We start from the raw sequence: 23,414 nt of genomic DNA, 5'->3' as shown, positions 1-23,414 counted from the left end.
GAGTCATGGTATGGAGTCGTCTAATAAGGGAGTCGGTCGTGGGCCGACGGGATGCTTTGTGGGCACCTCGTTTTGCTCACTGTGCTAATCAGCTATTCGCGGCGAGGCGGTGCCGTGTCTCCGTCACAGCAGACGGAGTAGTCCGGGGGACGGGATGCGACAGCTTCGTACAACCTCTTAACGCGGTACGACAACTTCGTATAATCGGACTCATGGTTTTCCCGAAACTAGAATTTCTTGGATTAATGGCATTCGTACGAGGAAAAAGATAGATTCGCAAATAATATATTGCTCTCGGCAATGGGAGTCCTGGGTAGGCGTATTACACCCGAATTGCCCGCAAGATGAGACACAGTGTCTGCCCACTACTTCAAAATCGCAGGCTCGCAGGGCCTGGTAGGTGTGTACCGGTGTCGGTGTGTTCATGTGCTGGTCTGACTTCGTTGCAACCTTCGACAAAAGAGACGCAGAACAACAGCGCCCAGATGTTTTGTTACGAGATGTTTATCAAAGGTTGATATTCACTGTTTGAACTTTTATCCCAAACAATCTGCGCACTCTCAATGAACTGCACAACTCACTGTGAACAAGGAGTAGCATGACATGGAAGTAGTTATCGGTCGACATTCTAAAAAGAAATCTTGATTTGCAAACTCCAAGTAACTCAAAAGCTGTTCCGACCCGTCATTCATGTACTGATGTGTTCTCAATTACCTTGACAAGCTCTCAATCTAGCACATTAAGAAACCACCAGTAGCAGCCCCCTTGTGCGTCATGATACCACAATAGTAAACCTGGGGGTTTCCATCGTAGCTGATTTCGCCATCCTCGTAGTAGAAGACAACCCTCTCATCGCCCTGCTTGACATTGTTCTTTCCGCCGTCATACGGGCTTCCATTCATAAGTGGGAACTCATAACGGCTGTCGTCCGCGGGACAGTCCTTGGGAAAGTTGAGCTTAACCCCCTTGGAGTCGTCGTTGGGGAACGGGTGTGGGTATTGGTTTCCTAAAGTCATGTTAGGATACAGCCGGGAGAGATTGGATGACCGAGTAACGAAGTAAATAGAGGGGAAATGGAAGGAAAAGACAGATGATCAAAGAACTTACGGCCGCGAGTTTCGCCCACGAGGTGGAGGTTGGTGCCTCGTTGCGCAGCAAGGTAAATTTCATGCCCGCTGTAAGTCTTGTCTCCGCACTTGAATGAGCCAGAGGAATCGGGGCCATTATGAAGCTGGATTTTCAAGTCATCAGCATTGCGCTTCAGAGTCTCATCATATTGTGGAATCCCTTACGTTGATGGGCGCATTGGACGGAACTCGAGCCTCAAGCTCAGTTGGAAGGCCACTGGCCACACCGAGGAGGACGAGAACGGACGCGGAGATGGAGAATCTCATTTTGACGATGGTAAAATTTAAGAGTTAAAAGTTTTTTGTCCGTGAGAGGTAGATGAAAAGTAAGTAAAGTTGTGTTGGTTTGAGTTGTTGGTAATTATGATCAAGAACTTGGAGAGATGCTCGAAGGCTTTTATATTTAACTACTGCTATGCATCACCCTCTCTGCTTACACATTGTTCGGCAGACAATCGTCGATTGAAGCGCATAGGTAGGTCGCCCCGAAGTCTTCGTAACCCGAATAAAGATAGAAACATGAGAAAGCTGTCCGTGAGAGCTGAAAATGGTAACTTGACACGGCGCAGTAACAGGCACCGAACCCACAACTGCTGACCTTGGGCCAGGCAGTGTTAATCCTGAATCAAAGACATTCGTCGATCATATCGTCCATCGCTGACAGCTTTCAGCCAAGATGCAAGAGACTCTTGCCCTGAGAAAAGGTCGCTTCATCGCGATCCATATTCACCACAGAAACATCGCGAGGCTGAAAATGCTTCGCCCGGTGCCATGAATCCTATTTCTGGGCTCGATGAAACCTCGGGGCCTGATTGACGTTGATGGATCAGGCTGCACTGTAGATCTTTACCACTGTAACTCGAACTTTTTGTTGGCTACCTAAAAATCGACCCCAAACTTTCGGATTCCGCCTCCGTGTCTGAGCTGAGCCTTGTCAGCTAGCCCCCGCGTGTCTTTGAATAAATTGAACTAGGACCCCAATATTACTCAGAGTCGTCATTGTTTCCGTCCATGTATCATTGGTCAGAATGTCTTGGTGAACCGCAGGATGCCTTGTGACGTCAGTGAGGCCAAGTGACTCGGGGGGCGATAAATAGTGGGGCTGCGCCCGACCCATCGCAGCTGATTGAGAAACAACACAACAGTTATATCACAAACTCATACGTCTCGAGTACTGCCCGAAAGAACACTACAGCACAAACTTGTTCCTTTAATTCAAGAATATCACGAACCATCATGTCCGACAATTGGTTTTCTTCCAAGCTCGCCCCGGACGGCGACACCGAAGATGGATGCCATCCCCAAGAGGCGCAGGCGATGAAAGACTACCTGCACCAGAAGACAAATGCAGCAGAAGCCGCCCGAACCATCACCAACCCGGTCGCGAATGCCGAAAGCCCCAGAGAAGACCTCGTTCGCCTGTGGGGATTTCTTATGGACTCTCTCGTGGAACTACCAGCAGAACACGTCGAGCCACTGGTAGAGCTGCTCAAGGCAATCGAGAACCTCCCGGAGCCTGACTTCATTTGTCTAGACGAGAGCAAGCGGCCCTCTGGGAAGCTATGGAAGGGTCTACCAGGGTTTGGAAACCTATGGGCCGATTCATATCAATCTGGGAGCTGGAGGAAGGCTGCCGCGGCGGCTAAGGGGCCGGAGCGTGACGCGCTGCGAGACGCACATGTCAGGAAGGCAGAGATTGAGGCGCGGATGGTCGCGGCTGGCATCGGCGCCATCCCAATTGACTGGGGTTATGAGGTCGTCGCCGACGCCTTGGAGAGCAGCAACGCACTGCTTGATTTTGAGGTTCCAGCTGCGGCAAAGTGGCTGGCTATCTGCGGGCAGCGGTTCCGAAAGGGAGCGGAGGATGGCGAGGAGAGTTGGGCTTTGAAGCCACATGATACAGCATCGACTACCACCCCTTCCCGGGATCTCTCAAAGGCATCTTGGGACCAGAAGTTGAGTTTGGAACGATGGTCGTGGTGGGAAGGGCGTCTGATGGAGTTGCAGGGGGAGCAGGAGTAATTCAGGGTGCAGCGACGACGGCGCTCGGTGCCATGAGCAAGGTATCCCGTTCTCAATCGTGAAGGAGTTAGATGGTCATAGAGAATAAGCAGACGCAATAAGTGCAGGTCGGCTCTTGAGAGTCTATGCAGCACCATATCGCAATACCCCAGACCGACCAAGGCGATAGAGACAATGTCGAAAAGGAGGATTCGAAACCTACAGGGGTAGAGGTAGATAGCATAACCTGCTTTGATTTTCTGATAAGAGCACTCAATCGAAAATGGCAAGTGCTGTCATTGAGGAAAGTCAGGAGAGTGTTGAGCTTCCATGCTGAAGGAAAAAGAGCGAACGCGGCAAACAACAAACGACGAGGATTTCCTGCGCTTTCCTTCATGCATGGTTAGCAATCTATGCACCAACACTGGTAGTCTCATCCACTGATTATATCTTGTTTTTAAATGACAACAGCACGTCGTGGAGAACAAGCCATTGAAGTAGAATCGAATAGAATATTAGCATCAAGTTTCGCTTCAATCCATACTCCAGCAGTTATGTATATACGTGATCCCGGAAGCCACATGGCTCTGTTCACAAGCACATCATCGTATCACTTTGGTCAGACAAGAGAACCGATCCGAGGATTGATAAACAAATCCTTTTCCGCATTTGTTCGAGCCTGCTTCACTCTACGGCACACAACGAAATACGCAACGTCAACAATTGGTCGAGTTCCAGCGCTGCAGCTGCAGCATCACCTATGTGTACCCATGCAGTCATCTTGTACTATATTAGGAACCAATGAAATACAGACAATATCAAGTCAATTGGTTCCGCTGAAGCCTGATTGAGAAACCCACCCCATATCATTCTCTTCCTCCGTTTCTACCGACTGTATTCTTTACGCATCCCTTTCATTCTTCAGCCTCTTTCATTCAGGTTTGGATTACTCCTTAACCCGGTCTTTTGTTGCATGAGACGTCCGTTGTTCCCTTATAAGCCTACAACGCACAATGGATGAAGTACGGACATCCACTCAGTCCGACGACACTTTGAGATCAGACATCAGTAGCCTGAGCAGCCCATCAATCTGCGATGATTCGATAATTGAAGAGCAGACCGAGCTCTTCCAACACAGCAAAACCTCTGAGGTTGAAGAATCTCTGAAAGAAGGCTGGACCAAAGAGGACCACACGGCTTCTCACAGCCAATTACCAGCCGAAGAGAAGAACGACAATGTGTCGATTGAGACGTCGGAGCTGATCTTCGATGACACGGTCTTTCCTTTTCATCGCAGCAAGTGGGCAGCAATCGATTCGTTCAGCATCTGCATCCTAGGCGTCGGAACTTCCCTCATCATCGGTGTGCTCATCTTTCTGAGCTACATTTGGAACGGTTCCATGCGGGCCATGGCTGGAGATAACATGGAGGAATCCTTTTGGAGTCAAATCGTGTTCTCCGACTGGACCTCTAGGACTGTGACCGTCGCCGCTGCTATTCTACGTATCTGTCTCTCCCTTCAGATGGGTGTGTTCACTGCGATGATAGCGTCTCTCATGATTGAGAAGTCCGGCGTCCCCCTCAATGTCGCTCCGTCAATCGCTTTGCTAAGGGCAATGCCAGCATCACCATGGTCGCTATTCAGCTGGACAGCCCTTTCGAATCCAAGCCGCGATGGTATCATATACAAGATTGTCATTGGAATATCGGTGCTCTTGGCAATCACGTCTCAATTCGCATCGACAGCGCTGCTAACCGACTTTTCTATGGTTAACGTCACCGGTTCACGCACGACGTCCAAAATTTCGTACGCCGAAAAGCCGTACCTTGGTTACGTCATGAAGGCTTCTAAAGCGTGGAGTATGCAGCCGGGGACATACTCACGCTTTGCGGAGAAAACGGTAGATCTCAAAGAGTCGCGATCTGAATCAGGAATGGATTATGAAGACACTGGTCCCGTTACTCGCGCGATCATGCCCTTCTTCAGCGAGTCGCAACGAACGGGGTTACGAAGATATGATGGGCCCGCCGCCGTCCTCGATTCCAGAGTATTCTGCATGCTGCCTGTCGTCCGCAACCTCACGTTCGAGTTCCCATTCCGGCATCTTCTGGACACGACCGACACCTTTGGATACCATAGCGAGTTTCTAATACAGGGAGAATTTGGTTTAGAAGGTCCCTTCGCTCAGGTATCCAAGTCTCCCTGGTATCGCACCTGGTCTTTCAACTGTATAGTGTCCGCTGGCAAAACGGCCAAAACCGCAGCGCAGCAGAGACCAAAAGATGAACTAGAAAATTTCTCGATCTGTTCAATATTTTCCAACAATGCAGGCGAGCCTTTCCTCCCTGTCGATTTTGTCCATCGCTCTCCCCCGCCTACATCATTTTCCAATCTATTCCTCATGTTCAAGAGCACTGGCACCCAGGATCAATGGATTGAGGCGTTGCAAAACAATACATATGCTAATAAATCCGAGTCTCAAAATTACACATGGGCTGTGAATGCCGAAGACTGGAAAGGAAGTAATGACGGAATATGGGCAGTCATCCGTGCGCCTCAAGGTCTTGGCCGGGCCAAGAATCCAAGTAATGTTGGCATTTCGATGAGTGCGTGCTTTGCACATCTTGACGGTGATTTGAAGAACGTTAGCGTCTCCAGCAACGCCAATGGGGTTGAGGCACCTGGACGCCTAGAATTGGACAACGTCACGATCCGATACAACACGGATGCTATCCGAAAGCAGTACATATGGTCGAGCAACATGTCTGCTGATGCAAGGGGGATACTGACGCTCGACTCGCAAAAAGCCTTAGGGGAAGCTGTCCTTTCCTCGGCGACAACGTCTACGATATCTTTCCGCGGAGTTGCTGCAGGACTTCCTTTATTCAATACTCAGCCTTGTGCTGCTCTTCGAGTCGATGGGAACACATCACGCGCGGTACACTATGCTCATGCCGCCCTCTTCCAGGACGTCATGAAACAAACTGGAAGGCTTACGGAGGCCTTACAGGCGATATTAATGGTCACGCAGCAGATGGAATACTATGAGTGGTCTCGGAGCTTCACCCAGCGTGCGCCGGGCTCATACATAATAGCCGAGGGGAAGTCGATACCCGTGCGATATATAGGATTCAGCGTGGTAGTAAGCATCATCTGTATCCACTTCATTCTTCTCATAATCACGACGGCACTATTCCTATACTTTACGGAGTCAACATGTTTAGGAAACATTTGGATGTCTCTGAGTCAAGTTGTGTCCGTCGAGACCGCAGACATTATTCAGAGTTCGACGTATCGAATGGACAGCGAAATTAAGAAGGTCATCCAAGAAAGGACCCCGTCGGCAAGAGGACTAAGGATGAGGCACAGAGTCAGAGTGACGAAGAATGAGGAGAGTGGGAGGGACGAGTTATTGTCTTTCTGAGCCCCCGAAATCGTTGATTCCGGATTGTGTGTACCAACGAGGCAGATAACAAGATCTTGGACTATTTACCCTACTCGCCTCCTAGGTTCTACTTTCTACCAGTCTTCCGTAAATTGCTCCCGACCCCAGACAGCACCAACCGATGATCATCCTACCAAGGAGGGGAATACGATGGAGAAAATAGTCAAACTGCTATAGGCGCTGGCCAGGGCCAATACATATCGACGTATACTTCAGACTGGACCGCCTCGCCGACCACGTTGGAATTCGCACCCAGTTTTGCGACTCATGAGTTTGTCAGTGAGCCATTGCATGTCACCGCTGAGACATAAGAGGCATAGCAGGTTCCTTGGACAGAAAGAAAAACAACGTGAGAAATTTCAAGAGCTCGCTTATGTACAAAATATGCCGGAAAGATGTTCGCAGCCAGCCTCTATTTGCTGCTGCACTCCTCTCTGAAGACGCATTGGAATCCGTCGGCGGCGCAGCAGAAGTTAGGAGGCTTGCACTGTCCCTCTTTGCCTTGGGCATCCTTGCAGGCCACTGAGAAAAGTCAACATTGAACGTGTCTTTGCGGTGAATCTTTGGCACAGAACTTACTGGAGACCGACAAGATGGAGGCGAGGACAACGAGGACGGAACTCTTGAACTGCATGATGATTTGGAAAAAAGGGTCGCCGGGACGGAGAAAGTTAAGTAGAGCGGCTAGCGCGGTTGGTAGTTTGTTTATGTGGATGATTTGCTGGTTGGATTGATGATCTTCTGGAACAAGGTCGAAGAAAGCTGGCGACTTTTATATTCATTTCAACTCATCAAGCAACACTATGGATCATATTCCGGAGACTTTGAGGTCGTAGTAAGCTGTAAGCGACTGCTTAAGAGCAGGGGCGTGATGCAAACCTTAAGCTCCATTCCGATTTCATGGAACGAACGCTACGTGCTATCATGTCGGCCCCGAAGTCCGCGAGCGAGACCGAGCTGCATCCTATGGTTTAGAAGACTATATCTTCTTCGAATAATGAGGCGGTTTCATCCCGAAGGCAAGCTAGGCCGCCAATCTCCATTGATGTCCATGATATGGGTATGGGTTGGTTCATCTCTAACGGACAATAGCATGGGTGCGACGTCGTGTTCCCCCAGAACCAAGCGACCGGGCCCGGCTGAGAGTAAGGCGAAAGCTGAAAAAGCTACGGCGTCAAAACAACCGAATAAATGACCTTCAACAGGAGTACAGAGATCGGGTTCAAGTCCCGTAATAACGATGCACATGACAGATGGCACAGAATGAGTTTGCTTGGCTTACTTCCATCCAATTGCTGCGAAAGCTTTCGCCGCATCTTCTCGCTAACACTCAGTACAGGCACCTGGGCTCGCTTAGCTATCCGGAGCTATCCAGTGCCTAAACTTCCAGCAGTTGTTCGCAGGTAAACAGTTATTCAATCATGCTATTTTACACCAGGGCCTCCTGTGAGCTGTGCGCAACCTGACACACGTCACATCTATTTCCGCTGAACGGTGAGGCCGGATCCCCTGTCAATAGTGGGGCCTTACGCTATAATAACTCCCCGCATGGAGAACCAAGATCAACTCTATGCCGTGTCACTCGGCTGTCAACAAGAAGCTTTCACTGCAGCCAACTATTCGATGCCTTCGGGAATTATTATGTCCAGGTTCTCCGATAAAATTGAATCTTCTCCTATCCTTTTTACATGATATTGTTTTGGAAGAACGTCCGATACTTGATTCAAAGGCGGGCGTGCTGATTCATGACTCGATGAACCCCAGATCCATCTTTTCTATCCGCGAGGCATCTCTTGCGACTTCATACTCGCCAACTCCACCATCACAACAAGCCTGCATACCACGGATGATGCAAAGAACCTCATGATAACCCTGATAGCGTCGCCCGGTGACAGAAATAAGATGGATGAGAACCAACCGGTGCCCAAAATGATGTGAAACGCCGCAAAAAACGAGCCAACGCCGAACAGCACAGCCACCCACGGCTCAAATTGCGGTACCTCGACAACTTTCAACGACGGGTGTCGAAGTCCCGGGATGAGCTCTCGCAACATGAATTTCGACACTGACGTTCCGCTGTTCTGCCGTGAAAATGTTCCGGACGGGGAAGCCCACTCGGCCCGCGGCGGGAGCGGGGTCCACACCGTATCGTCGGGACCCTCCGGACCCGCGTCAACCCGATTGACAGGGGTTGTGCCCGTGCGGTTGCGGATATGCTTCGCGATCGCGGAGAATTGGAAAGGTATTGCGACGAGGAGGAAGATGAAGGTGACCGAGAGGACCCAGATGAGGGGGAAGAACCAGATGTTGCATTGGAAGCTCATGACGGTGTAGTCGCCAACGCGCACAGCCAGGTTGATGACATTGAATACCGCAGCCCCGATGAAGAGGTACTCCGCAATGCTGACGACCACGCCCCATCTTGAGCTGCGGATTCTGGGTATGAACCGTTCGCCCTGCACCATGGACAAGATGTCGGCTGGGGTTTCGATATGGAAAAGGCGATCGAGGCAGAAGGCCGTGCTGCCCAAGGCGATGAGTACGGCAAGGAGGGGACGACGGGCGGAAAGCAGTGTGAGTTGGGTCATCGAGGGACCCATCATTGATAGCATTGAAGGAAGGATGCCGAGGAAAATGGCAGCGGAGGCGATTTTTGCCTTGGTGGATTCGGAGGTTTCGGTGAGGATGCAGTCGAGATGGAGGTCGCAGGTTCGAGTATTCAGGTTGCGGTAGTCCGCGAGGTAGGCGTTGAGGGTCTCGTTGCAAACGCCAGCCGATATGTTTTGGAGTCTGGGGCCGAAGGTGCTGAACCAGTCCTGGAAGCGAACAGGGTTTCCCATTGCTAGTTGAGACATTGCTGTGTTCGTCTAAGGCAACGGCCTAAGAACATAATGAACGAGTGATAGAGAGCGACTGGAAGCCAATCAAGCATGGTATGCGATGGTTACACATTCTTATACAGGCGACAATGCATCTTGGCGAAGTAGTTAATTGAGGTGGTGAGGTCTCATTTCAGCTTCAGCTGACATCAAAAGTTCCTCGAATAATTAAACCTGCCGTGGATGTCAGCCTCGGCGTAGTCACCAGGGGCGATTACGAGCGATGAGTCTTGACTGCAACTATGGAGTGTGCTGTCATTCTTCAACGTCGGTTGGATAGGACGTTGCAATGACCTTGGGTGGTCGTGATGGAATTCTGATTGGGCCCGTCGTAGCTGCAACCCCGTTTGTAGAGACTCGGGCCATCCAAGTCTTACGTGCATGAGCTCGTAGACCGGGTACGGTAGCCACAAGCGATGACAAAGGCTCACCATAAATAGACCTGCTGCAGAGTCAGCTTTCGCTTGAGGATCAACTGCTTTCATAACTTAGCATTACCGGGAAATCTGAGCCGGGGAGGCTTGACCGTGTGGTTGAGAAGCCTGACGTGTCGCGTGCTGCGGGGACATAGGTCTGTGTCAAAGACTTTTATTCATCAATCTGTATCTACCAATTTGAGGGGTATCTGTCCTTTCCTCTCGTGCGAGATGCCATCTAGTACCAAACGCCAAAAGCCATTCTGAAGGATCCGTCGCCTCCCAAACCCAGAGTCTCTAGTCAAAGCCAATTATCATCAACGTCCGAGGCTATCATTCAAGCGTTCTCGTTGCGGGTGCCCCAGGCCTCGGTGCTCAGGGTGAGCCAAGAGTAGACGTCGACAACCGGGTAGCAGATGTCGAGGAGGATGGCAGCGCCAAGGTGGCCCTCGGCCCAGGGGTAGCGGCGAACAAAGTCGCGGTAAGTGGCCATCATGGACAAAAGGTACCACAGGCCGACGAAGTAGCTGGTAAAGTATGTCAGTACATGATCATGCTGGGAGACGTCGGTGGTACGTACGCGACGGGCGACTTCTGGTAAACGCCAACGATGAAGGCGATGATATGGACCCAAGCGATGATGGGGCGAAACAGGCGCTCGACGAGCTTGCGAGTCATGTAAGGATGATTCCTACGAAGTTATCAGTACAACATCATGGGTAGCGCGGGGGATGAGACGTACTTGTAGAGCTGGAGCAGACCAGGCTTGTAAACAACAGTCATCAGGAAGGACTGGATGGCGTTCCGCTGCCAGCGGACCATCTGACGCAGGAGGGCGCTGTCGCGCATGACCAGTGTGGTAATCTCCGCCTCGGGAGCATTCTGAATGGACATCTTCCATCCCTCGGTGAGCAGCCAGCGGGTGATGAAGACGTCGTCACCGGTGTTCTGACGCTTGCCGCACCAGTACTCGTGGGTGATCTCATACTGGAAACGAGGATCCTGGGCGATCTCGGCGCGCATCATGAGGGTGCGACCGACGAGGCAGAAGACGCTACCATCTGCGGCGAATCGGACAGCCTGGACATTGTTCTGGTTCTCGAGAGATCGAAGAGAGGCAACCTCCCAAGGGGTGATGACATTGGGGTTGCGGCGGGCCACGGGGATATGGGCACTGGAAACCTGATGAGAAAGGATGACAGAAGATTGAGAAGTGATTCAGACGTACCTCTGCTTGCCAACAGCACCTCCGACCTTGGGGTCCTCGAAGGGAGCCAGGAGGTGGGGAAGAACCTGGTACTTCCAGAAGGCATCGTCATCGACCAAGGCGAGAATCTTGCCTTTGGCGTGCTTGATGCCGACAAGAAGCTGCTCGCGCTTGTTGGCGACATCGGCAGTCATGAGACTGATGCGTTCATCTCCCTCAGTAACCACAGGGCGAACCAGGTCGTAGACGCGCTGGAGGTCGCGCTCAATTGTCACGATGATGATCTCCTTGGGCTGGTTTGCGAGCCACAGGCGAAGACAGTCCGTGAATTCGTCAGGAGTGTTGATTGTGGGAACAATGATGCTGACATCACCGCTGTTATAGGTAGGCTCATCGGGGAGAGGGATGGGTTTGTAATCCAGCGCGAGGCGCTTGGTCTTGTCCTCCTCGAAGAGATAGAACGTCCTGTGAACAAGCAAGTGAGTCTGGGGAAGGCGCGCCAGAAGGGGTGAGTGGAAACTGACCAGAACCCACCAAGAACGAAACTAGCGATAGTGACGACCATGATTGTGTTGGTGGATGTTGGTGTGCGTCTTTGTCTTGAGGTTGTGGTTTGTGAGTTGTATTGGAGAGATTTGTTTGTTGTGGTGGTTTGTAGGAGAAGAAGTTTTGGGTGGTGACTGCGACGTGAATTATTTTATTGAGAGAGTGGTGAGTCTGAAAATTCACCGCGTGGGGCAGGGTGAGGTGAAAGAAATCTCTGTTCAGACGGTTCTCACCTTTCAGGAAGGAGAGGCGCGCAAAGAGGAAGGAGCAAACCTGGTGCTACGAGTGAACAACTTAGATGTCGTAAATCTGTGTGAAAGGATGACAATTTTAGGTGAGTCTGATTAGGTTCCTTGCAGGTCTATAGTTCTGGGTGATTTTGTGATCGTCAAATCTTTGCTTGGATTTTGGATGGTTGGAAATTGTAATCATTACTTGGCTTTGACAGGTTGATCAAAATGAAGGCATCTACATTTTGACCCTGCAAGGCATTACTAGGTGTGGGAGTATTGGACATGATGCTGGAGCTTTCGGCCATGTTCAATTCTTTGTAACACTCAGGAAAATTGAGAGTTCTCCAATTGTGTTCTGGTAGAAATGAGTATGTTTATTGATAGACCAATTCTTGATTCCCAGTCGTCCATATTCCCAACATGTCCGCCCCAATCTCCTAAAGCGGGCCAGGTTTGAGCCTGCCTTTCCAAGTTTCCCATAGTCGGAAAGGCGATTCTGACCTGGTTATTGAGAGTTAGCTAGTTTCAAGGCGATCATCTCCAATTACGGTCGTCGAGGTGGAAGCCGCTCAGAGAGAACTCACCACTGAGGTTGCAATTCACCCGCCGGTGCCGTCTCCCCGATCCCAAACGCGGAAGGCCCTCGCAATCAACGCTGCTTCCTCCTGTCTCCTAGCAGCTCGCAAACGCCGCTGCAATCTCCTCCACTTCCAAACCACAGCGGCGGCCACCGGAACGATGAATAATCCAAATGTCTTGAGCTCATCGTCGCCAAGCTTTGGCACCAAATCTGCAAACTCTGCGCTGTGTGTTCTGAAAAGGCCGCCGATCCACTTGCAGACCGCCCGCTCTTTAAAAATATTAGAAGGTGTGAGATTCTCGAAATCGCTGCCTGGATAGGCAGGAAGGAAGATTTGCAGCAGCTGCATGAGGAGCAGGAGCTCTTTGACGGCAACTACCATGACGCTCTCCGCTTCGGATTGTGGGAGAACAGCGTCAGGCATCTCAGACCCAAGGCCGTAGAGCGTGATCATGAGGTCGAGTGCAAGTAGACCGATAGTCAAGCACTCCCATAGTTCGATTTGATGGTTGAGGTTTGTAATCAGAGGCATTTAATTTGGAAATGGCGTGGACGGAAGATGTCACCGAAAGCTTCACTTAACACTTGTGAAGATGCATGGGTATCAGCAATCAAGAAGCCTCGAGACGAGAATCAATGTGGCGGGCTGCTCTGTCAGAGATACGTAATATGTCGAAAATCATGAGCTCAGATGAAGTCGTGCGACATGCTCATGAGATTGGCGATCCACCACGATGCTGACTTGAAGCCCTTAGTAGGAAGACACTTCGAAGTTTATCAGTAACACTCAATCATGCACTCACAAGCCCCCGTCTCTCAGGTAAGACCCAATACAAGTAGGAAATGGCCACTGTAAGCTGAACAACCGCTAGGTGAGTCGCACGGGGAAGGTAGGCCTCTCATGGGAAAGTCTTTAAGCATGCGGTTTGTCGTTGGATGACCGAGATCAAAGAGACCCATCCAAGCTATTTGCCAAAGGGCTGACATTGGCTCCCATGTCTGAAAGTATTAGCAATTGCCTGTACTCTCCTCGACGCCATTATTCAACTGCGTTTCTCAGCTTTGCTTGCTACTGCTTCTGGAGATGATTTCTGTGCCCTCTCAGTTACAAAGTTTCTCGATGATTCGTGAGAGGGATTCCCTTTTCCTCTTTTTGTTGTTTTCACGCTATTTGTTCTTGTCCTCGTTGTCCTTATTGTTTGTTGCAGTCATTGTAGTCCTCATTTTCGTCGTCATCGCATTTGCATTGTCGTCATCCTTCACGTCCTTGTTATCGTCCATGTTAAGAGGATCCACGGGTGCTTCAGGATCGCTCCAACCTTTAGGTACCATGTACAAAGCTTCGTCGACACTGGATTCGTTTCCATAGATGGTTCTGGGGCAGAGTTCAGCAATCTAAACTGTAATTTAGCTTCAGCCTATGGAATTGATTTCCGCTATCAGGAGATGCTTCATACTCGATACAAAAAACAACTCGTCCCCGCTTCGTCGCATTCCAGTCACTCATTATTCAAGGTCGAGTTTTAAGCACTGCCGCCGCGACATCATGGATTTCTATCGGCAAGACCACAGATTCAAATCAATTCTTTGGGATGACTCCTTCCTCTTCTTCTACTACGATATTCAGCGGTATCGCCCTGGTGACGCAGAATACATTGACCGACTGATTGTGGACTACTTTCAACGCCAAGAACCCAGCATCACTTCGGGTCATGACCCCTCGTCTTGGGATAAACTGCTCTGTCATCTAATGCGATCATTAACATGTCTCTTAGGTATCACACCCGAAGTCTGCTATTCTAAATGACACGCTAACGCCAACCGGGCTCCAAAATCGACCCCGAACAAGATAGTAGGTTTGATTGGCTCTTGCACGAAGTAGGTGAACTAGGTCGTTCGCGGCCGTACGTCGACTGGCTGTCACTGGAGCCTATCATCTATAGGGGTCCCGGTGGTCCCGGAGCACGGTTGTCGAGGCTCATTTCGCACATGGACGCAGCATACGACGGCCCCAAAGGCCGGTTGGAGTGGTTCCATACATGGACCGGAAACCCGTTTCTTATGGAACTGGGATCTGCGCACGTTACCGGTCCTTGGACAGTACCGCTTCCAACGCAAGTAGATCGTCTCTTGACAATTGCCTGGAGATGCGAACCAAAAGCTCTTTTGTGCCAAAGGGCTTGCTGTCGATTCAAACCCACATCTGCTTTTCCGGTTGGCATCGAAATTTATGGACTCGGATCCGACGAAGCTTTTTGCCTCGTATTTGATCACACTGGGAATGGAGACGTGGCGGAGCTCAGACCGTCCCGTATCGCAAATCCCAGCAATCACAACTGCACAAACTTTTATCAATACCCTATCAAGAGACGCATGACCAACCTGGGAAAGCGTATCTTCACTGGCATGCTGTTCTGGGTGGACGAGATGTGCCGCACCGGGCGGTTACTATCTCTCTGCGATATTTTGGACCGCCGATTCGAACAGTGGCCTCTTTCCGATACGGAAGACACGCCGAGAGTGAATTATGAGCTTTGGGAAGCAATCAGGAACTTTGGCCTGCGACCCATTTCAACCAAAGGGGAAGTCTGGAGCGATGGGGTCGACACTCCTGCCACATCTGAGACTCTCTCGGTGACGGGTTAGCTCTGGGAAGGAACGTATCAGAACTGAAAAAGAACATTCAACATGTTTTTCTCATAGATAGCCGAGGCAGGGATTTGAATAAGTTATGTGTTCTTGAGATCTCAAACGCCCAGCTGTCTTCGTTGCACTCGAAGTATGTTCTCGTCACAAGATTGGGCTCCGGACCTGCCTATCGCGACAACAGGGTTGGCGAAGGTTCCCACCACAAAAACGCCCAAATACCTAGATACCTCTTCGGTCAGTGTAAATCCATCATACGTGTTCGTTGAGAAGTTTGTGGCAACATATGCACCTAGCCCTTCCTTCCTGGCGAGCATCGTCTCCTTCGTCTCCTTCCTGCTTCGTCTCGTTCCTGCTTCGTCTCCTTCCTGCTTCGTCTCCTTCCTGCTTCGTCTCCTTCCTGCTTCATCTCCTTCTTCCTTTGTCACTATCAATCGACAGAATATCCCTTGCCCAAAATGAGTTCCATCCGATGGAGTGACACGTTTCTCTTCTTGTACTGGGACATCAAACGCTACCGCCCAGAGCACGAGAAACGGGTAGACGTGCACATCAGAAACTTCCTCCAGGAGCTTGCTCCTTCCGCGTCCGAAGATCGCTCGCCTGACTCGTGGGACGATGTGCTTTACCGTCTCATGCGGTCGTTGAGATGCCACCTAGGTAAGTAAGCCAGCTTGAAGATTCTGACACAGGCGCATGCCAATGGAGGAAGGGGCTGATGCAATACAGGGTCCAACCTTTCCGCGACTCACAATTACACATGGCTCGATAGCATCAATCTTCCACGCAGTCCAGCAATGCCCCACGTTGACTGGTTCAACATTGAGAAATACTACGACTCCCACGAAGCGGAAACCGCCACCCAAGACGTGCTTGCCATCCTGGAGCAGATGGACGCCGCTGCCCACCGGGACGGCCCAAAATTCAACTGCTTCAACCCCATCTCATTGTGGTACCAGAACCCTTTCTTGTGCGAATTTTCGAACGCACATATGACCAATCCGTGGACGGTGCCCCTCCCTACGGACATGGAAACGATTGTGCGGCTCGTCATCCCGAATTTCAACGGTGACATTAGCAAGGCTGCGTCTGTACAAACCTTGATCACAGAATACGGCGGCCTCAAGTTGCATCTCTGTTTCGAGAAGGATCGGAGTGGCCTGCAGCCATGCGACGTAATCCGGCTGTCTCTCAACGGGTCAGAACTTTCTGTTATCAATGGCACGGCGATCAATCTGCTCAAGTATTGCTTCGCTACCGTATTGCGGTGGGTCGGGCGAATTTGCGCGGAAGGCAAGCCCCTCCCTGGTCCTGGCATTTCAAAGCTTCGATTGAAGAGGATTGAGGAAGGCGCATTCTACAGGCTGGGTATCGAGAAAGAGCTATGGGAGGCCGTGAGGGACTATGGGGTCCAGCGCGGACGGGCAGTCCAGAGATACAACCAGCGTCGCGCCGCGCTGTTAGAGGCAGCAGCACCCACCGAAAACGGAACCCGTGGAAGGACGAACGCGCTCAATGTATGGCCGGAGTATCCAAAGAAGTTCCGACCAAATCGATTGAATTATTAGCCTGCTTTTTTGTCTTTGGTAATCCTCATTACAAGTATCGCAGATGGCAGCCACGCCGGCCAGGAACATCACCTGCCAACTTCGTTTTCCTGTCCGAAGCTAGCTTTCAGCATCGAGAGAAAGTCAAAGGGTGTCTATCCTTTTTCCTTGTTCATACTTCCGTACACCAGGTTACGGCCTACAGGCACACCTTGTTGACTGCCGTATGACTCTGACGAAGACATTTACAAGGGCTAAACAGCATCACCTCTTATGTACGTCCATCCAGGGCAGCCCACCGCCATACTATGACTTGAAGTTTTATTGCCTACAGAGTACACCTTACTTTTTCAACCCACAGAAAGAGCATCGCTGGCAGCTCATGTGCTAAAGCCGACAATGAGGCGAGAACCGGGGCTGCCTAAGCTCAATTCGGTCCAGACACTCTGCCTCAACACAGACTCAGACCGGCCCCAAGGCAGCTTTACGACCATGTCTTTGGTGGATGGCAGCTGAGCACAAAAGGCTTGCAGAAGTACGGTGACACACTTGGGGTATCATACATGATGACGACAAAGACCGCAGAAAGCTATTCTTGGGGAGGTCCACGGCAAACGAATCGAGATCAAAGATTGCGGCGCGCCAAGTGATTGAGACCCCTCGCCGGTGTCAGAGCTCTTTCAACGATGCCATTTGTTGTTTTCTTTGCCTGCGCAAGGCTCAGCGATGCTTTGTGAAGGTTATGGAAGACAAGATACGCGTCATCAAGGTTCAGGAGAAGACGCCTGGTGAGCATGGCTTACGCGAAACGAAGCGCGCCATTGCTGCGGCGACAGTCGGGGCGGAGAACTAAATAACATCAAATGACGGGCTGGCGCGGGGCATCATCCGGCTGAGTAGGCTTTGCCTGCCTCTTCGAGTGCGCGAAGCTTCGTCATGTTGATCTAGGGAGCCTGGCCATTGGTTTCGTGCTATCGTCATGATGCTGCGGCTGGGAGCACCGCGAGGCGGTTGAGCAAAATCTTGTACACTGGACAGAACATGGCAAATGTCACGTCGGAAAGAAATGAAATGAATTTGTGAGGTCTGGCTCTGTTTGCTATCGACTACTGTCTATGGATCCGTGAATGTGATGAAGGAGTATTAAGGGTGATGTGTCCATAGGAAGAGAATGAGCCGAATGCAGTCTGCGTGTTCTTGGCGAAGGCTATGTGTCCGAGGCGAGAAGACATCCTGTGGTGACTCGTTTGAGGATGAAAAGGAAATGAAGAAAAGGAAAAGCAAAAGGTAAGGACGAAGCTGCGAAAATCCGATCGCCGTCCAGTCCACCGAGTCCAAAACGTCGCAGCATCCTTCTCTGGTCCTGCCAATTGCAGACGTCGAGCCTCGTGAAGTCGCAAGATTGAATGACAACGTATCCGGTGCCGTCGGCAGGCAAGTTTTGGCGGCAGAAGGCCACTCCGTGTGCAATGTCATAATGAGCTGCTGCTCCTCATAAGCCATGTCGGCATCGTGTATCGTGATTTGGGGAGCATTGTGAAGACTGGAACAACAATCAAAAAATTATCCGGACAAGAGTTTCAAAGTAAACAATTGTTGACTTACCCAAATGACTCCTGTGTTACAATCGCGCGTCCGTTGCGGTTGAAAGCTGTGTTGTTGTGGTAATGAGGCATGCCTGCCTGCAGAAAGATGGCGGAAGTTGGCATTGATGTTTGCCATATCCTTTTGGAAGCCACCGAAAGTTAGCCTGGGATGAAACCAGCTATGGAGGCATCTCTCTCAAGCAGATGAAGCCGGAGAATCAGCTCTGGCGTAATGCTGTATGAGATATTGATTCTTGCCAACCTCAATCTCCCTGACGGGGCAGATGAAGCGCTCGCTTAGTATGACCTGTGCCTCGGCTTCAATGGGGTCGATTTGGAAGGTTCCATTGCAAAAGTCGAGGGAATCATGCGAAGGAATGAAGTCCTTGATGCTTTTGGCAATCTTGGCCACGATGAAGCTTTCTTCCGGGTCGCATCGAGAGTGGAGTCGGCCGATATGCGGGAGAATGTTGTTGTCGTCGTCCCTGACAGAAGGACGGAAGAAGTCGTTCATCTCAGGGCTCTTTCCGCGAGCCCAGAAGTTGTAGATGATGTAGACGGCTCCCGGCATGCCGGTCTGTGGGTTGATTCGGACAACAACTCCGAATCTAGTCGCCGTCCACGGACCAGGCTTGGTAAATGCGTCCTTGTGAAGCTCGTTGTCCGGCGTCTTGTCATTTCCCTGGAAAGCCCAGAGGGAACCAACCTGGGCAAAAATGAATCTGTCGGGACGGGAACGAAACACATCAGCCTCTGTGGCAATCTCCATGTTGGGAGGAAGTCCTGGGTCTGAATTGCCGGGCCATTTGGCTTTCTGGAGGTCGATGCCGAGAATGCTGTGATGAAGAAAACCGCCCTGGCCATGGTTCTTGGGGTTGAATGCATGGGGCAGAAGGTATGAAGGGCCAGGGTCGATGCCATAAGCAGTGGTGACTCCGCCGTAAGTAGCCTGTCCGATGACCACGAAAGACTTGAAGATCATTTCCATCATCCAGTGCCACTCAGCTCTGCGGCCGGAATTGAAGAAGTTGGTTTCCAGGATCTTGCTCAGGCATTGTCTGGGACTGAGCTTGGGAACGGCTGTCTGGAAGTTCTTCATGTATCGCGCCTTGTTCCATTGGTAGAACCGGATCCGCTTGGACTGGTCCTTCCATCGCAGCTCGGCATGTTCCAGGATGTCAAGCGAAGTCCATTCCCAGTTGCGATCAATCTTGGCTGCGAAGATCTCGAAGTCTGCTTCCTCGCTCGTCTTCTCAGGCGACCGGACGCCCTGGAAACGTGTCGCAGCCGGCGGGGCGAGCGAAGTGACCTGGTGTTGAGCAACTGAAACGAGAGGCATGGCCGATGTGTTCCTTGTGTATATGTTAGGTGTTTGAGTGAGCGTGGATGAAAAGATGGAGAATCTTGCCTGATGGCTGATCGCGGAAGATGACGTAGGAAAGTCCAGCGATCGAAAATGTACGCTCGGTAGTTGACTCGGTGTCAAACAGCGTCGAGAAGTTTGCCTGACGAGCTGGACTAAAATAATATTCATCAGCTAGATTCGGAGATGACTCATGCAAGAAGGGAAGGAACCAACTTTTTGCTTTTGGTCCTGGGTGCAGGAGGAAGAAGCTCTTGGCACTCAAACTTTTGGTTTGAAAAAGAGAGAAGAAGGAAAGAAAAAAGGCAAGAACAGTGAGACTTCCAGGTGCCTGCTTAGACGTGGGTAAGGTGAATTTTGTGGGGCTGCCTTAGCGTTGTTCGCCCGTGGGGAATCACCGCCGGCAGTCCAGGGTGCTTCTTAGGTACCTACCCGGGAGGGGTGTGTACGACAGTGGGCGAAGGTTATGCCTCTATAGGTGGTTATGCTAGAATCAGGGTAGCGTGCTGGTAGTATAGTAAAAGTCAAAAACAACCTATTTTTTCACTTAATTTCCCTAGTTTTTTTTTTAGTTTTTTTTATTATCTAAACTGTGAGATTGCTTTTATATAGATTACTTAGTTAGGAGTAGATTACTCTATTTATAGGGTAAGAATAACGATAGAGGGAAGGAACGGATTGAGAAGGGCGCTAGTATTGAGAGCTAAGAATGGCCTGCGGTGAGTTCTGCCCGTTAGTCCCCTATGGCCCCTAAAAGCATAATGGAACAAGAATGACCCTACCTCTGTCCAGGAGAGGGGCTCCGCGTAGGTAGGTAAGCAGGGTTCCCAGCAGCGCCTGGGCCCAACGTCAGTACGTACCCGACCGCTGCAGCGAACGAGCAGCGGAATGCCGAGCGTACCGACCTAACAGCGTGGAAGTACCTCAAGAGATAAGAGCTTTTAACCCGCAACCCTCGTACGGCAAGGCACCTAGGACGAATGCCCACGCGATCAAAGGAGAAGTTAATGGGATCTGGCAGCGAGATCCTTTGGGTAATTTAGCTCTGGGTACGTAGGTAAATGAGAGAGTCGAAATTTCGGTCTTTGTCGAGACCTAGGTGGGTACGTATCCTGACGAACCCAGGCCTTGGGCTTGGGAGCTCAGCGTGGGGGTCCCTGTGGCCCACTGAAAAACCGCAGACGCGCGAGCCCGTACCTGAATGTAAGACAGGGCGACTTTGTACATGGAGCTGGCCTCAAAGAGGGATATTGAATTGATGCCAGCAATATCGGATAACGCAACCTTTCGTACATTGCATGTTTTCTACCACTTAATTGGGGCGGTAATGTGCTTTGCTCAGGGGCCGCGATGTACTCCTCATCCGTTGCTTACGTGACATGTTGATGCTGCTCAAACTTGACGCTTACGCAGGCCAAAGGCAGCTGCAGAGTCCTGCTCACCTACAGACTTCATCTGTTGGCATACCAGCAGCCGAGATTCTCTGAGAAATGAAATGCGGCTCAGGTAGAGTCCGCGAAGGGCGTGTTGCCCATGGCTCGTGCTTCGACGCGTCGGGCTCCCTCCCAATTCAAGTGCTTGCCTGAGGTGGAAGAACGTAACCAATTCACCTTGGCCGCAGGATTTTCACCCTGGCAGTGTTCTTCTGATTTTTCTCTCGTAGACCACTCACCATCTTGAAGCTTTTCCCTTCCTTCTCAACTCAACACAGGGGAGACGCACTTCCACTGCCTCACTGAGTGCAGCCATCTCAGGAGGGACCAGAACACACACAACAAACTGCTGAAGAGATCAACGAATACCACGGTCTTCTAGCAGGCCTCAAGTGCGACGTCTTCTATTTGATATTCTATTCTTCTCCCGCCGTTGTTACCGTCAAGGACACCCAGTCCTGATCAAACAAACACCCCATCTCGGACTGTACTACCCTTTCCACCACGTCGTCCCCCTTCTTCATCCCCCACGTTCTCGGCGTCGTCGTTTCATCTCTAGAATGGCAACCCCGGACAACAATGGTTCCGCCTCGGATGAAGGCAGCCCCCCCGAAGGCAGTCGCATATGTCCGTCGAGCGCTTGGGGCAGACGAATCGTGCTCAACCACGACATGAGGAAGACGGGAACCTCCCTTGATCAGTACGTTTCAGTGCAGCTTTCCACTGCGATTAAAGACATCGTCATATCCAGCGACCTACTTGCCATTGTCTTGGGCACTCGTTGCTAGAACCAACTAGGCCCGAAGGCACGAAAACCCCGTTACGGGTTCAACCTCTTCAATTTTGTTGAAGAGCTGGATGTGAAAATCCAGGCGAGTCGAGCATTAATCAGAGACGTCACCGAGCTGAAAGCTGTCAAGGTGTCCAAGGACATTCTTGAACCCGATGGTTCGACTACGATCACAGTAACGTCTTACCACCATTCAGATCGGATCGTCGCCAACGAGGATGAGCGCGCGAGCAAGGCGAGGAATGATGCCGAGGCGATGCAGGCCGCAGCTAACAAGACGGTGAACGATTGGTGGGCGAAAAGAAGGATGCTTGTTGCGCACATCACCGTCCGAGAACAAGAGCAGTACAGGGAAGTGGACAACCGGACCGACATTGACAACAACGAGAAGAAAAGACGGAAAGCACAGATCAAGATGCGTTTTACTGAGGAAATCGACGTCTTTCTCGCTACAACTGACTTGGGCTCGCGCCCGTCTTCGTCCTTATTCGACAAACAACAGTATATTCGGGATCGAATCAACCAAGACCCCCCACTCGCGCGGCCTCATCAACAGGTGTCAATCTTGCCATGCCAATCGAGCTTCAAACAAACCACCCGCCCGTACTCGACAATCTACGCCATAGATACGGTGGAGCAGCTTGTGGGGGAGCTCAAGCAAGGCGTACGTGCTCTTGAGATGAGTTTCAACGAGCTCAAGGAGAAATGCAGCGGAATCGGCATCAAGATTCAAATGTCCCGGATGAAGAATGGCTCCAACGACTTCAAGAAAGCCAAGGTCGCGCGTGCGGGTTTGCTCGAGCTCACGTTATGGTTGCTTCTCAACTCGGAGGAATACTTGACCGCCCTGGGCGAGGCCAGTCGACGTGGACTTGAGGACGTCCGCGATACGCTTCGTAAGTCATTTCTGTTCTTGTCGTCGTATTTGACGTTCTTTCGCTAATATACTTTGGACAATAGTGAAGTTCCCTGACCGCTGGAAATTTCTTTTCAAGGAGGCTCGAAACGTTGACAACACGTTTAATGCCAATTCACGCCTGCTCCTCAGAGACGTCGAGAAGGACCCAAGAGAGGACTTACCAAATGACATTGACTCTTGCGTGCCGCACATTATGTGCATATGCTCGGGTGTGGAGAGAACTCCGATCACCAAGGACGAGGCTCCGGCCATCAGCCAGAAGGCTCCGGCCGCCACCAAGGGTAAGGCTCCGGCCGCCACCAAGGGTAAGGCTCCGGCCGACACCAAGGGTAAGGCTCCGGCCACCACCAAGGGTAAGGCTCCGGCCACCACCAAGGGTAAGGCTCCGACCACCACCAAGGGTAAGGACAAGGACATGGCCACCCGCCGTTCACACCACGTATTCATTGGGTCAACGCTGCAAAGATTTGAGTCGTGGCCCGAATACCACGCCAAGCTCTCAAGCGAACGGAAGGAATATGTCAAGGAAGACGATCCAGCTTGGAAGCAAATGATACAGAACCTGGCCGAACTCGAGCGGAAGCACATGGGGATGAGCAAGATCGACGCTAACACACTCTCGCCCGAAGACAAGAATAAGCTCTCCGACTTTCGCAAACAGATCTATGACCGGAAAGTCCCGAATGCCCAACTCA

At 51.1% G+C, this 23,414-nt stretch overlaps 7 protein-coding genes across 7 annotated transcripts; 3 read left to right on the top strand and 4 right to left on the bottom strand.

Moving 5' to 3' along the window:
• Nucleotides 1-731: 731 nt before the first annotated feature.
• GCG54_00006455 (uncharacterized protein) lies at nucleotides 732-1,394 on the bottom strand (the record flags this gene model as incomplete). The annotated part of the gene is made up of 3 exons (XM_045406456.1): nucleotides 732-1,006; nucleotides 1,108-1,231; nucleotides 1,293-1,394. The coding sequence occupies 3 exons, from the start codon at nucleotides 1,392-1,394 to the stop codon at nucleotides 732-734; spliced, it is 501 nt and encodes a 166-aa protein (XP_045267748.1).
• A 969-nt stretch (nucleotides 1,395-2,363) lies between these two features.
• GCG54_00006454 (uncharacterized protein) lies at nucleotides 2,364-3,149 on the top strand (the record flags this gene model as incomplete). The annotated part of the gene is made up of 1 exon (XM_045406455.1): nucleotides 2,364-3,149. The coding sequence occupies one exon, from the start codon at nucleotides 2,364-2,366 to the stop codon at nucleotides 3,147-3,149; it is 786 nt and encodes a 261-aa protein (XP_045267747.1).
• A 992-nt stretch (nucleotides 3,150-4,141) lies between these two features.
• Nucleotides 4,142-6,553, top strand: GCG54_00006453 (uncharacterized protein; the record flags this gene model as incomplete). The annotated part of the gene is made up of 1 exon (XM_045406454.1): nucleotides 4,142-6,553. The coding sequence occupies one exon, from the start codon at nucleotides 4,142-4,144 to the stop codon at nucleotides 6,551-6,553; it is 2,412 nt and encodes an 803-aa protein (XP_045267746.1).
• A 1,796-nt stretch (nucleotides 6,554-8,349) lies between these two features.
• On the bottom strand, nucleotides 8,350-9,429 carry GCG54_00006452 (uncharacterized protein; the record flags this gene model as incomplete). The annotated part of the gene is made up of 1 exon (XM_045406453.1): nucleotides 8,350-9,429. One exon carries the CDS (start codon nucleotides 9,427-9,429, stop codon nucleotides 8,350-8,352), a length of 1,080 nt encoding a protein of 359 aa, XP_045267745.1.
• Nucleotides 9,430-10,206: 777 nt separating this feature from the next.
• Nucleotides 10,207-11,641, bottom strand: GCG54_00006451 (uncharacterized protein; the record flags this gene model as incomplete). The annotated part of the gene is made up of 5 exons (XM_045406452.1): nucleotides 10,207-10,396; nucleotides 10,450-10,560; nucleotides 10,612-11,043; nucleotides 11,098-11,541; nucleotides 11,601-11,641. 5 exons carry the CDS (start codon nucleotides 11,639-11,641, stop codon nucleotides 10,207-10,209), a joined length of 1,218 nt encoding a protein of 405 aa, XP_045267744.1.
• Nucleotides 11,642-12,454: 813 nt separating this feature from the next.
• On the bottom strand, nucleotides 12,455-12,967 carry GCG54_00006450 (uncharacterized protein; the record flags this gene model as incomplete). The annotated part of the gene is made up of 1 exon (XM_045406451.1): nucleotides 12,455-12,967. One exon carries the CDS (start codon nucleotides 12,965-12,967, stop codon nucleotides 12,455-12,457), a length of 513 nt encoding a protein of 170 aa, XP_045267743.1.
• Nucleotides 12,968-15,539: 2,572 nt separating this feature from the next.
• Nucleotides 15,540-16,649, top strand: GCG54_00006449 (uncharacterized protein; the record flags this gene model as incomplete). Its single annotated transcript, XM_045406450.1, has 2 exons — nucleotides 15,540-15,701; nucleotides 15,909-16,649. The coding sequence occupies 2 exons, from the start codon at nucleotides 15,540-15,542 to the stop codon at nucleotides 16,647-16,649; spliced, it is 903 nt and encodes a 300-aa protein (XP_045267742.1).
• Between the last annotated feature and the right edge of the window lie 6,765 nt (nucleotides 16,650-23,414).

The sequence above is a fragment of the Colletotrichum gloeosporioides genome, assembly GCF_011800055.1.
Source record: "Colletotrichum gloeosporioides strain Lc1 chromosome Unknown consensus_19, whole genome shotgun sequence".
NCBI classification, from domain to species: domain Eukaryota; kingdom Fungi; phylum Ascomycota; class Sordariomycetes; order Glomerellales; family Glomerellaceae; genus Colletotrichum; species Colletotrichum gloeosporioides.
This window is presented reverse-complemented; position numbering and strand designations above follow the sequence as displayed.